The sequence below is a fragment of the Gastrolobium bilobum genome, unplaced genomic scaffold, assembly GCF_033153095.1.
Source record: "Gastrolobium bilobum isolate Gb01-03AN ecotype WA unplaced genomic scaffold, APGP_CSIRO_Gbil_v1 utg3329, whole genome shotgun sequence".
Taxonomy (NCBI): Eukaryota; Viridiplantae; Streptophyta; class Magnoliopsida; order Fabales; family Fabaceae; genus Gastrolobium; species Gastrolobium bilobum.
Genome location: NW_026895337.1, coordinates 70,709 through 85,000, shown reverse-complemented (window position 1 = coordinate 85,000; position 14,292 = coordinate 70,709). Strand labels below are relative to the sequence as shown.

Here is a 14,292-nt window from a genome sequence, read left to right as displayed (position 1 = left end):
TACATATTAGTAATTTTTTTTTTGAAGAAGCATAAATGATATTGCTAACTACTGAATATTAATTAATGACACTATATTATTAAATATTATTATGTAAATAATTTAGAGAAACATTAGATATTATCAAATAAATATCATATATAAAATACAAAATTCTTACATAATTAAAATGTATAATTATTTTTATTAGGGTACACTATTTAAACTAATCATCAATGTTCAATATATCATCAATGTGTAATTATTAATAATATTATAAAAAAGAGTAAAATTTATTTAAGTTTTTCATGTCAAAAAATAATTTGCATAACATGATTAAATAAATTAAAATAAGATTTTTTTATTTATTTTATCTGCTGTTTACGCATCTTTTATTTAAATATTAAGTTAATCTATAATTTTAAATTATATAGACACACAAATATTGTAACAAATAAATAAAACAAAATTGACTCATGTAGTCATTAAAATTTAAATAAATCTCTTTATTAATTCTAGAGTAAACACCCTTTTTGGTCCCTGACAATATTTACGAAATCCTTTTTAGTCCCTGACAATAAAAAAGGACCAAATTGGTCTCTAACAATATGAAAAAGGGTCACGTTAGTGACATAGGAGTTGACATAAGGACTAATGTGGCCCTTTTTTCATAATTTTAAGGACCAATTTGGTCCTTTTTTATTGCCAGGGACTAAAAAGGATTTCGTAGATATTGCCAGGAACCAAAAATGGTGTTTACTCTTAATTCTATAAGCTTATGATTCGTTTAGTTTAATTTTTTGGTAACATTAGTTTTAGTTTATTTTAGAATTAAAAAATTTGTTAAAAATAAATAAATGCATATTAGATGTTTATTTATCAAATTAAAAGTTAAAATATTATATAAAACAAAAGACAAAGTCGTGTAATTAATGTAATCAAATAACTTGTAAGAAAGTCAAGATGGCTGGTCCGTTGAATCTCTGAGCTCACTGTTTATGGGTTGTCTCCAAGGGAACTTATTCATATTTTATATTTCGTGTTGAAATGGGAGCAGAAACAAACAAGGAAGAGGTGGTTTGGAGTGTCTCTACTACCCGCCAAAAAAAAAAATATAAAATAAAATAAGAAGAAAAAAGAACACTAATATGAGCACAAACAAAGAGGAACAAAGGGCTGCTACTTCTGCAATCGAAGTCAAGAAAGCTCAGCTACACAACCAAATTCAGAATCTTCCAAAATGTCCACATCCATAACCTTCTTATTTTTAATTTTAATTATTACCCCTCATATTAGAAATAATGATAAGGGGTTAATTAATTTATCACAGCATATTACTCAAAAAAATTAACGCTGCACAATGTAATGATATGAGTGTGATGGTTTGGAACCCAATATTTGCTATTTAATTGTTAGAGTTTATAAACAATAATTAATCATAATATGCAATTTTATGTTTTAATATTTTTTTCGGATAAACCAGATATATTTTTCACGGGAGACAAATCTTGTTTGAGCTAATAATATTCAGATCATGGTAAGACTAACTCTCCAAATTTTTTTGCGTTTTAATGTTTGACTAATGCTGGTGGCCTTTTCTTGTTCAAAAGTGGATCATCTGATTCTCCTATTTTTGTTATTTTAGTCGAGGATGTTATCTATGTATATTAATAACAAGTATTTGTTAGATTATATATAATAAGTATTTGTTAGATTATATATATATGAGTTCGTTTTTTCTGCAGATAAATTATCTGCAATAAGCCAATACGACGTCGTTTTGGGACGGAAATCATGATGTTTTTATAATTTTAATTTATTTCAGGGTTATAATAGTCTTTATATTTATAATTTTTTAAGATTTCAATACCAAAACGACGTCGTTTTGAGAATAAATGCAGATAACTTATCTGCATTAACTGCAGAAACATTTTTTCCTATATATATATATTGGATAAAACACAAATATCCTCTACGGGAGGTAATCTTGTTCGAGGTGGGTCCAAGATTAAGCTTTAAATTCCTCACAATTTTCTTTTGAGAATGATATGTGTTCTTATTTAAAACAGGTGGATTAAGAGATTAAATCAAGGGGTTTACTATTCTTATGCAACAGAAGGCAACTTGTCTTATGTTGCCGAGACAAACAATGTGGGGCCCTTTTTTTATGAAAAAAGAAGAAAAGAACCTAAAGGGCCCACCATTTTGTTAGTACATGAGAGAGACTTATCTTATGTAACTGGATATATAAAATGTTTTCACTTAAATCAATCTTAGAAGACTGTAATTTATAAGAATGGATTAGGAGAGAGTTCTTTCATTTAGTCATAATTTTTTTTTCAAAATGTTATTATTATTTGATTAAACTTAAATGTGAACACGGATACAATTGTAAAGGAAAATATTAATCAACCTGATCGAGATTGTTATTTATTCTTATATAAATAAATAGTTTTTCCACTAATTTGACTCACCCAACAACCACCATAATGAACATCACAAAATTTTAATTGAGTTCTGTCAAATATTTTTATGTGTATGGCGTTAGTCAATCATGAATACTTTCTATTTTATAGCAGTAATTACTAGCAAATACTCCTTAACTTTCTACGTTGTAACTATATTTTCTTATTTTTAAAAAAATTATAGTTATATTAGACTCGTGATTATTATCTATCTTTTTTTTTTTAATTATATCTTAAAAAAGCGATATGCATAATGCCCATCAAAATTATAGTATAAATAAGTTATATATATATATATATATATATATATATATATATATATATATATATATCCTTTTAAAGGATATAAGTTTATATCCTTTTAGATCCTAACCATTGATTTCCGTCCATCAACGGTTATAATCTATTGGGCCAAACTTAATGGGCCAAATTTATTATTAATTAATTAATAATTTTAATCTAATAAATTATAACCGTTGATAGACGAAAATCAACGGTTAGGATTTAAAAGGATATAAGTTTGTATGCTTTAAAAGGATAGATGTTATTCCCACACACACACACACACACATATATATATATATATATATATATATATATATATATATATATATATATTAATGTTGAACTAGTCGAGTGTTGTATCAATTTTTTTAAACTTCACTTTATGTTCTATTTTGTTATTCTACATTTATAATGGAGTTTATGTTGAAAAAACCTTTAAGTAGAAATTGTTTTATCTGAGGATCCGTTATTAACGAAGTATCCTTTATTATTATTATTATTTGAAAACGAGTATCCATTATTATTAAAGAAATGGAATGTAATTTTTTCGAGTCAGGTATATCTAATTACTAAAATCTTTGAAAATTTGCATTAGTTGATAATTTTTTATGTTTATAATCAGAGCTAAAAAAGAAATCTTCACAGATAATTAAATTAGGTTTATTTTTGAGTATTTTTATGATTATTTCCATTTTTGTTGTTGTTAAAAGTTTATAGGATGAAAATTATCCAATTTCGTGATAAGAATATATCACAAGCTTGAAGAGGACTAAAAGTGAGTGTTATGGCACATTTATTAATGACGAGACTACTTTAATTATAGAGCAAATATAAAGTGTTGAGCAAAATAAAATTTTTAATTTCTCATTTGTTAAAGAACCAATTCAACCCAAAAACTTAAGTTGTTGGGTGAAACTATATATATATATATATATATATATATATATATATATATATATATATATATATATATATATATCTAGCATACCCGCTCACACGAGAGTTCATTGAGCTTGAAGGGTGAGTAATGCACTATAACACTCCCTCTTACACAAGAATTTATTGGGCTTGAAAATTGGATAATGCATAAGCTCACATATCTGTGCTTAGAAACTCCACAATACTTAATTGATTATTAATTAAATAGGGGCCGTAAGGATCGAATCCTGTGACATCGAAACTCTAATACCATTAATATCATGTGAATAATCAATTCAATCCAAAAACTTAAGCTGTTATGTAAGACTATATATATTAATAATGGTTTTATATTCCTTTAACAAATATGCAAAGTAAGATAAGTAATATATAGAATGATTCTAAATTCTTGGCTAGCTTATGCCCTCTTTTACTAAAAAAAAAAAAGAATAATTCTAAATTCTTTTGACTAAATTATCAGTTTAGTAGATAAAACTGTAAGGTGTACAAAAAGAATACATTGATTCAATCTTTACAATATATACTCTACTAGTTTTTTTTTTTTTCACCCCATTTTTCCTCTCCCTCTTTTCATATATAAACCCTCCTAATAGTTTTCACCTGGGCAGCTCAGTAGTGGTGGGCAAATTTCATGATGAATACATATCACAAGCCTCGAGAGGGAGCGCTGTTTGTGTGCTAGTGTCCAAAGAAATTTAGTGGGAATGAGGAGAAAGAAAGAGAGAAAATCTTGAGGAGAGATGAGAGATAAATTTTTTATGTAGTCCAGGTGTCACTCCCCTAATGGAAGGACCACCAGAGTATCATATATAGCACAATTATTAATGATAGACTATACTTTCACTTTATAAAGCAAAATAAAATGAGTGAAATAAACATTTTAATATCTAACTTGTAAAATGTGGAAATTAAGATAATTAACATAAAAGTTCACACACCTCTCAATTCATTTCAAAAGTGATAAGTTCATGTATATGGTGGAGAGTGATTTAGGGAGAAAGGCAAAAAGCATGTTTTTCTATGTCAAAACAAATGTCACCTAACTCTAATTTTATTGGGGCTACAACTTTGTAATCAATCACAAACTCTTGTGTTTATCATGTTTTTTTTAGTAGGAGGGAACAGTCATATTTGAATGGAAGAAGATTTGTACATGGAATAGCACACAAAGTCAAACAAAGTCGCTTCATTTCATAGAAAACTTCCAAAGCATTAGATCACGTTTGAGGAAGACATCAAACTCAACTACCAGTGAAAGCCTAATTGGATGGAGGAATTTACACGAAATATATTGAAACAGAAGATATATAATGGAGAAAGTTTCAGCACACCTAAATGGCTTAAACTAAGAATATTTTCGTAGAAAAAATGTTTCTTTGGGACAATCCCACCAAACACTCCCACGTGCAACGTTCATCTTCTCCAATTCTCATTCACCATTCTAACAATATCTTATTTATGGGATTTTTTTATTCTCATATTATATTCAAGTTAGTCAAGTTGCTTCGTGACATTTGTGGATTTTGAAAAAGATACTGTTTCCCATCAATACGTGTCGTTCAGTTTGCTTTTTTTAACTAAAGGTAATAGAAACTAAAATTTGTTGGGACTATACAATCACACGGGGTTATAAAATATAAAAGAGAGAAGAGGAGGAAAATTATACACACAGAGTTATTCAAGTTCACTCAATACGAGTTACATCCAATAATATTTCATATATTCTTCTCAGTGCACATATTACAAAGCATTCTGTTTATAAAAAAATATAAATAAATTTAAATACCCTAAACAATAATAATTATTCATGATCCAAACTTAAACTATTAAAAAATAAATAATAAAATAAACCCGACCTCCGTGATTTGCCCATAAGAGCATAATTCCCATTGAATATGAAATATGAGCAATACCTTATAAATGAATTATATACTCGTAAAAGAAGGTAAATAATTTGATGGATTTGACTATCAGTAAAATTCATTATTACTCTCTCAATAGGTAGTATCCAATTAAAAGAAAGGAGAGTGAAGAAATATTTAGTGCATGCCATGAACTTCTGAGTCTCTGACTCTATATAAAAAGAGAGGAGGGCTTAGTGCATACGTTTCAACTATTTATTCATTGAGAGAAAGAAAAAAAGAAAATTAAGCTCTCTTGCATTTCTCATGAACTGTGGAGTCGTGTTGGGTTTCTATTGTTGGGGTTGGGAGTTTTTAACTGCTCTACTTCTCTTCTCCTCTCATCAATAATAACCTTCCTTTTATCATTGATCTCTTCCTCCTCATCTTCTTCTTCTTCATCATCTTTTTTCTTTTCTTTCTTCTTCTTCACAATCCAAAGCATACCAATAGAGAAAACACCAACAACATAAAAAAGAAAAAAGGGAAAATTGCAAAAATGGTTGGAGTAGGTGATAAGGGGTTGTTGGAATGTGTAAGGAAGTGCACTCCACCACCGTTCTTATTGAAGACCTACATGCTCGTGGAGGATCCGGCCACCGACGACATCGTATCGTGGAATGATGATGGGACGGCGTTTGTGGTGTGGCAGCCGGCGGAGTTTGCCCGTGATCTCCTCCCAACACTCTTCAAGCATAGCAACTTCTCTAGCTTTGTTCGGCAGCTCAATACCTATGTACGTACATGTACACATTAATACACAGTATACCAATCGTATATTTAGATGATTTACTTCTTAGTATTTTTTTTTTAAATTAAAATTTTCAAATAACAAAAGGAGGACAAAATGAAATGGCATCTTTGGCCAGTATGTTTTGTTAATTTTTTTTGTTTTGAGTTATGGAATAGGTAATATATATATTCTTTTTAGTAAATATAGGTTAACTATATTTTTTTGACCTAGTTTAGGCTTTAATTTAGTATTCATTTAAGAAAAGAACGTATGAAACCAGAAGATAGAAAATATTTTATTTGTATCGTTGAGTACTTGAATTTCCTCGATGGTTATTTGGTTTCAATTATTGTGCTGTTTCTGTGCAAAATTTCCTAGAAGTACTCTTTCTCTAAAAAAAAATTATCATACTACTTTCTGAGATTATATTTACTTATTGACTGATTAAATAATAAAAATCATAAGTTGAATAATAAAAATTTATTACTATTATTGAATTTTTAATTTTATTATTTATTCTATGATATTTAATATAAAACTTATAATTTTAAAAAATATAATAAAATATTCTAAATTTCTGAAATAATATCCAATTTGACCCGTAGAAAAATACCACTATGAATGTCTTTTTTTCCCTTGTTCATGGTATGATATGATGGGTCTGGTAAGAACTTTCTTTGTGATAACAGAGGAAATGGGTCTGGTCAGAACTGGTCTTAGAACCGTATATCCTAAATTCCAAGTAGACCCATAGAATAATACCATTATTTATTTATTTTTCCATGTTCATATTGTATGCATATAATTGATATAATAAGTCTGGTCAGAACAGGAACCGGTCCAGGTAATGAAATTCATACCTAATGATCGAACTAACAAGTCAACCACGTACAAGGTACAAAAATCAATCTTAGTGGGCGTGCATGACTAATTAAATTTTTTTTTTAAATCAAATTTAACAACAACGAAATGCTTATAATATCGACCTATATTTTTAAATAGAAACGTAAAATGTTTTGCACTGCTATTTTTTAGCCTTCATGATATGTATATTTACGTGGCATATTTAATTTTATTATTAGATTAGAGTAGAAACTAACATAGCATTTGATGTATTATCTTGCATGTCCATACAAAAATATTTATAGGGCTTTCGTAAAGTTGCAACAAGTAGATGGGAGTTTTGCAACGACAGGTTCAGGAAAGGTGAAAGAGAATTGCTATGTGAGATTCGGAGAAGAAAAGCTTGGACAAATAAACAACAACAAAATGCACCAAACCAAACCACACCCCAAGATTCTGATGAAGATCAAAGGTCATCATCAACCTCATCATCTTCGGGTTACACTAATCTTGTGGATGAAAACAAACGTCTCAAGAAGGAGAATGGGATGTTGAATTCTGAGCTCACATGTATGAAAAGGAAGTGTAAGGAACTGCTTGATTTGGTTGCCAAATATTCACATGCAAAGGAAAAAGAAGAAGAAGAAGATGAAAGGCCAATGCTGTTTGGAGTGAGACTAGATGTTAATGGAGAAAGGGATATGAAGAGGAATAGACCTGAGATAAGTGAAAGCGCAAGCATGTTGCTTTCTCAGTCATGCAAATAGATCATGCTATATACCTACGTAGAAGCTTGGAAATATTAAGTATATAACATATAGCTAATGAAAAGTAATAATCAAATATTTGTAAATCATATTTGATTAATTAGCTAGCCTGCAAAGAGTTTTTCCTCAACGGGTTATAGTTACTTTTGGAGATCAAATTTGGTGTATCAAGGAATTAATTATAAACTGTGAAGATACCTCAAGCATGGTATTGTAATTATGCAATGTGATTTAGGACGTTGATACATGATTAATATAAGCTCAAAGTGGCCACTAATATTATTAATTGGTTCATTGTTGTGCAATGTGATAAAAGTAAACTGGTAGTGTGTAGTAGTTTATATGCCCATCACCATTTTTACAAGGCAGTTTCATAAAAGAAATTTTTTTTTGAAAAATGGATAGAAAAAAAAGTACTAAAATTTAAAGTCAAGATTTTATAAATCTTAATTTCTTTATATATAAGTGACGTTAGGGAAAACGTTGTTACACTTCTTTATTTAATTTTAAATATAATTTTGAAGTCATCTTTGTATATTGTCTAGTCATTTTCAAAACGGCATGCTATTCATACGGACTCAACCTACTTTCCCTTGTTTCTCATTCACAATGTGATTTTTTTTAAACAAACCGTTTGACCAAAGGGGAATGGATCAATGGAATGCTTCACTCGGACGAAAATGATTTTTGTAATACTTATTTACTTTATAAGAAGGTTGCTTTTTCTTTGTTTTGCTTGTGACCGAAGATAAAACAAAACTACGTCCAAACCAAAAAAAAAGGACAACATCTAAAGAAAACAGAATGAAATATGTTTCCAAAGAGCAAACAACGTTGCAATGCGAACTTTCAAAAGCAAATCACTTTTCCTCCCCTATGATGGCTGGATGTTAATAAGATACCACGTGAATCTTTTAAACAATGTAAAGAGCTTTAAAAGCAAGCTAAGTTAGTGAAGATGCTATATGATGAGGGTTAAACGCGCATTTTCAGAGGCCAACACGTCATGCACAAAGTCAAGATCCCAAACATGAATTGAATTGACCTTTCGAGTCAATTGACGCCAACACGTCTAAAATAATAGATAATCCAAAAGACAATTTGGCATGGCATCCATTATTTATTTAAAAATTTATTTTTTGGTAAACATGGCATCCATTATTTACTTTGGCATTTACAGCTTCAAATTTGTAATTTATAATATTAATAACTTAAAATAAATCTCTGTTATGGAGAGTTCAATCATTCAAGCTACATACCTTTGTCATTAAAATGATCAACTTAAGAATTAAGATACTAGTCACTTTCTTTTAGATAAACTAAGAATTTTTTAAAAAAAATTGAATAATCAAAATTAATATAAGATTCTGAACTCTACTGCATCGCAATTTTGAACACTACTGACAAAATTCTTTAGAGTATTTTTTTGAATAAAATAAAAGAGGAAGAACTACTGATTCATCTACAAATTAACAAGTTTGGGTTTGTATATTAAAGAATATACATTTCATTGTTTCACTAACCATGATTTTCGTTTTAGCCTCAAATTCAAAGGCAACTTAGTGATCATAATTGTCAGAACCGGACAGACCCACCGGTTGGATATGAAAAACCGGGAAGCGATCCCCTAATTATTCAAATAAACCATTAAAATTCATATTTCCAAAATCGGTAAAAAAAAGAAGAAGATGGGTCCTGAACTAGTCACGGTTAAATCAATCCTTTTTCTTTACCCAAAAAAAAAAAAAAAAAAAAATCCTTTTTTTTTAAAATAGATAAAACTTTTTTTTACTACATTGATTATTTGATTCCCAATTTATAATACAAACTCAAAGGATTTTTCTTCTTAATTTGTCTAATACAGGACAAATAAGAGCTTGTAATGCAATAAGAGTTTAATTATTATTTATATTTAGAAACCATCTTTACTTTTTACATATTCAATGTGGGAATCTATTTACAATTCAATGGCACTATGGTCATTGACTCCACAATATACATGGCCTTGGAATCTTGCCAAGTCCCTACATTTAATTCTACCTGTAGAAACTAAATGATGATATCATTTTGATACCTTCTATCCCGCATTTAATGAAAGAAAATGATGAAATGAGGGTATCTCATGAGTTAGCGGCAAAATGATTAAATATTGTTTCCAGAGTTGACTGGCTGATGCTGTACTCTGCAATCCCTAATCTTTTTCTGCAAATGATTTTGGTAGAATTTAGTCATTTTTTTAACAAGACCATGGAAAATAAAAAAGTGCTAATACTTTACCTGTTTCCTTCAAGAAGTCCAAAAACATCTGCCAGCGAAAAACCCTCATCATATGGTAACTGCAATAAACAAACAATGAATTACTATATGCACTATAAAATAATGCCCGGATACACTGCATGCATGCAAATGTTGTGAAAATTAACTGGGGACTATCAATGACAATATATGTCTTACATTACTTCTAAAAACTGTCAAGGACAATCTCTCCTATAAGGATAAGGAGTTAGGTAAAGAATCATTATATCTGCACACTCCCTCATACAAGAACTTGAGTTTGAAGTATGGATAATGCACAATTCATTTTACCTTGTATATTGAAATTCAACTTTATTTAGAAGAATATGGGCAGAGGGAATCAAAATCTTGACCAATTTAATGAGGCTTTGATACAATGATACCATGTCAATGACCAAATTTCCAAGCTTAAGCATTTCATTGAAGGCTCATGAATGATTTAATATCTCAACAAAAACCAAATTATTGTTATTAATTATGCCTTAGGTTTTTTTTTTTATTTTTTTTTTTATTTTTATTTTTTTAATATTCATTGCTAAAGAAATGGGGAGAAAATTAAGGAAAGTGGGATTTTCTCATCTGCATGGTGTTTGTTTCGTAGAAAATGTAACAAATTATTTAGAAGTGAGAGTGGTCTACTTCAAATTTAATGTTAAATTACAGAGACATGAGAATTTTTCAACCATAACGTGTTTTGAGTATTTTATTTTATCATGTATCTTTATTTCACTTTATTTTAATTTTATTATTCCTTTTAGTTGTTTATTGTGATCATATATATATATGAGGTAGGATCCTTTGACACCGGTGTCAAATTTAAAGTTTGACACCTCATCTGAGAGCCGTTAAATCAAAAAAGATCAACGGTATCACATGCTTACAAATCAGAGTCGTTGATCTTTTTTGATCTAACAGCTCTCAGATGAGGTGTCAAACTTCAAATTTGACACCGGTGTCAAAGGATCCTACCTCTATATATATATATATTGTCCTTTTTTCCTCTATCTTTTCATACTTTTCATTTACGTTCGTCTGCCACCAACACCAACTAGTTTGGGATAAAGACATTGTTGATGTTGAACGTGTTGAAGAATGTAAACTTAGATCATTCTCATCTTATGCATGTGCTAATGTGGAAGCAACATACAACAGTATGCTTCTGTCAATGTTTTGTTACAACAGAATGAGTTAAGAGTGTAGAAAGTGTTAGATACAGTAACATAAAACCGTTTACGTGTTTTCACTTGACATCTTAAACATTTTGAATACTCGTTTCATGATATGATATCAGAGCCTCTATGATCAACTGATCAAGAGTTCGATCCATATTGCCCGGTTATTCTAATAAAATGTTGAATTTAGCAAAGGTAGATGAGTACATAATAAAATGTAATAGGGTAACTCAAAAATACCTGGTATCTGATACTCAAACCATTGCAACCTTGGCATCTAGCTCCACGAAATGAAGAGAGAATAAATGAATCAATTTCAGAGAATTTTTGTTTGGACAACCACCATTCAGAAAATACTGGCAATGGAATACCACCTAGATTAACAACAGAGTAGAAAAGGAAAAATTAATAATAGTAGAGAATTTGTGCATTTGTTTTTACATAAAAAAGAGAACTATGTTATTGTCAGGGGCCAATTAGGAAGGGGGGAGGGGGGAGGTTCAGAAATGAATTAAGCATGAACGACTTACAAAAACCTTATACAGTATGAACTATGAACAAGATATTTAGTGTATCCAAAAAACTGACGGAAGTTTTTAAAACATCATGTGATTACAATTAATTTTTTAATTTAAAACACAAGGCATAAGTGGAATTTGTACAGCCTATCTAAATTATATACAGAATATTTTGCTGACACAGCACTGGGATTTGCCCTTTATATTTTGCTGACATATTATAACAGAAAGCGGAAAGTGGACCAGATAATATAAGAATACTCATTAAAAAATCTTTCCACGAAATTTTTAAAGAAGTCCATCTTGAGTATTTAACCGGTATTTTATAGTGAAGAATGCAAACAAAAGAATTAGTTGACACTTGACACCAATAGACAAGCATGTAAAGGGGTGCCGCTACAAAAGAAAAATCAGAAAATGCAGCTAGTAAACACAGGAAAAGAAAAAAAATACTTAAATGTTTAAATATTTTCCCTTTATAGTTTTGAAAATTAGAAACCAATATATTGCACTTTCACACTGATCACGCAGGAGGAAATCATATTATGCCCAACGATCAGAATCAAAATGGAAAAACAATCAAATAAAAAGAACAGCACCATAAACCCCAAGGGCTGACACAGTTGGTAAGCGGACTGATGTGATTGAAATATCGTTGGTTCGGTTCCTAGGTGAAGCAAATTAGGGCCATTGGTAAAAACCTTTACGCTCTATGCCACGAAAGGGATTAGTCTCATCCAAATGGATAGATCCACCCGTGGAAAAGCCAAAGTAAAAAAAAGAACAGCACCATTGCTCAAAGCAACAAAGCCTTCATTTTCTTCATTTTTTAACCTTTTTTTTATTTTATTTTCAGAGAAGATGTAAGAGAAACAAAGAGATACGAGAGAAAAGGATAAGATATCCTCCTTAAAGAAACCACAAAACATTCTCTGCTCTTTTGAATCAGTCAATATGTTGGCTGAATAGGAGGAGACCTTTGATATACCCTCACAAATGTAGGCTCCATTAAGCCTTATTATAGCCAAGCTCCCTTTCAAGAGACCAGCCCCCAACATAATCTTTTTCTTTAGTTTATTACAAGCAAAACAAACTAACTTCCGCCTAGCAAAAATATTTGTCATTTTCCTTCTTTTCTCTAAAATAAAATATCCTTTTCATAAAAAAAATAAAAAAGAAATGAGTAAATTACACATATCTCCCAAGGTTCATGAAATTTCAAAGACCTTCCTTGTTTCTGTTATTACACAGACCTACCTTTTGTTAAATACGTTTAAAAGAATGGAGGTATCTGTAATTTAAGAGAGGACTACTATTATGTGAAACTTTAAGACCAGGGAGTCCTTTTGTTAAAAACCTGAGGGAAGGTATATATGATTTACTAAAATTAATTGTCAGAATCAAAGCATTACACATTTGAAAAGAATACATGTCCCAACATGTAAAAGAGAGAGCCTGTAAGTAGTGAGCAAACACATTAAACACAACGAGAATTCATTCAAGGGAAAAAAAAAGATAAAAATTGAGAGTACGAGATCCATGTCCTTTTTCAGATATACACACATTTTCCAGCAAGAAAAAAGATCATTAACTTGAAGAAAAAACAATTCAATGATACGAAGAAGCAAAGCCTTTGAAGAAAGGTTCACACATACCATCTCGAAACAGTTGTTCTGATAACTGTTCTTGAGAAGCTCCATCATAAACAGGTGTACAAGAGATTAGTGTCTTTACTCTATCTTCATTGCCAAGCCAGCATCCAATTAAGCCTATCATTTCTTGTGTCAAGCTAATCTCTGCAATGGAGGTATTTTCTGAGGTAATGGAGTCAGTGCCCCCAGCCCCAATGCAAATTTCAAGGTCATTCAGTAAGCTTCTAGGATGAGAAGGGACATCAAAAAGTCTTTCCTGAATAGCTTGGCAGAGTGTTTGTAAGTCCACAGAACTCACTTCAGTAGGTTTTATCTGGAAACAGGGAAACTAGGAATTACATATTTGAAGATGCTTTTATCTTGAGGAAAAAAGGAGGCACAAAGAAAATGTGCTTCTTGTTATTGTAACCATGAATACCTCTAGTTCCAAGTGATTCCCAAATCTTGTTTTTAGATGCTGTGGACTCCCAATGCATCTTAATCGTCCACCAACCTTCCCAAAAACAGAATTAACATAAAGTAATAGGTATATGCTCTTAGGGGCATGCCAGATCTTCAAGAATGTAAAGAAAAAGAAAATAAGCTTGTACCATTATCCCTATTCTGGTACATAAGGCTTGAGCTTCATTCATGCTGTGGGTGGTAAGAATTACTGCCGTCTTTCCCCGTCTTGTTGAGATCCTAGATATTACATCCCACATGAACCTTTTGGCAATGGGATCCATACCTAGAAGTATCAATAA

At 30.3% G+C, this 14,292-nt stretch overlaps 2 protein-coding genes across 3 annotated transcripts in view; one reads left to right on the top strand and one right to left on the bottom strand.

Annotated features, from left to right (window-relative positions):
• The first annotated feature begins 6,026 nt into the window (after positions 1-6,026).
• LOC133306371 (heat stress transcription factor B-3) lies at positions 6,027-8,159 on the top strand. The gene is made up of 2 exons (XM_061506679.1): positions 6,027-6,305; positions 7,451-8,159. The coding sequence occupies exons 1-2, from the start codon at positions 6,069-6,071 to the stop codon at positions 7,910-7,912; spliced, it is 699 nt and encodes a 232-aa protein (XP_061362663.1). The 5' UTR covers positions 6,027-6,068; the 3' UTR covers positions 7,913-8,159.
• Positions 8,160-9,849: 1,690 nt separating this feature from the next.
• Positions 9,850-14,292, bottom strand: part of LOC133306310 (ABC transporter A family member 1) — a 66,189-nt gene continuing 61,746 nt past the window's right edge. For both annotated transcript variants that reach the window (XM_061506617.1, XM_061506620.1), the window contains exons 35-40: positions 14,140-14,276; positions 13,968-14,042; positions 13,553-13,862; positions 11,620-11,753; positions 10,190-10,248; positions 9,850-10,114 (exon numbers count right to left, since the gene is read on the bottom strand). In XM_061506617.1, the coding sequence (XP_061362601.1) occupies positions 10,033-10,114; positions 10,190-10,248; positions 11,620-11,753; positions 13,553-13,862; positions 13,968-14,042; positions 14,140-14,276 (797 nt within the window). In that variant the 3' untranslated portion in view covers positions 9,850-10,032. The remainder of the gene's footprint in view (positions 10,115-10,189; positions 10,249-11,619; positions 11,754-13,552; positions 13,863-13,967; positions 14,043-14,139; positions 14,277-14,292) is intronic.

Coding starts and splice junctions, on each gene's coding strand:
- LOC133306371 (XM_061506679.1), top strand. CDS start 6,069: ATGGTTGGAGTAGGTGATAAGGGGTTGTTGGAATGTGTAAGGAAGTGC. Junction 6,306..7,450: donor TTCGGCAGCTCAATACCTAT/GTACGTACATGT, acceptor AAATATTTATAG/GGCTTTCGTAAAGTTGCAAC.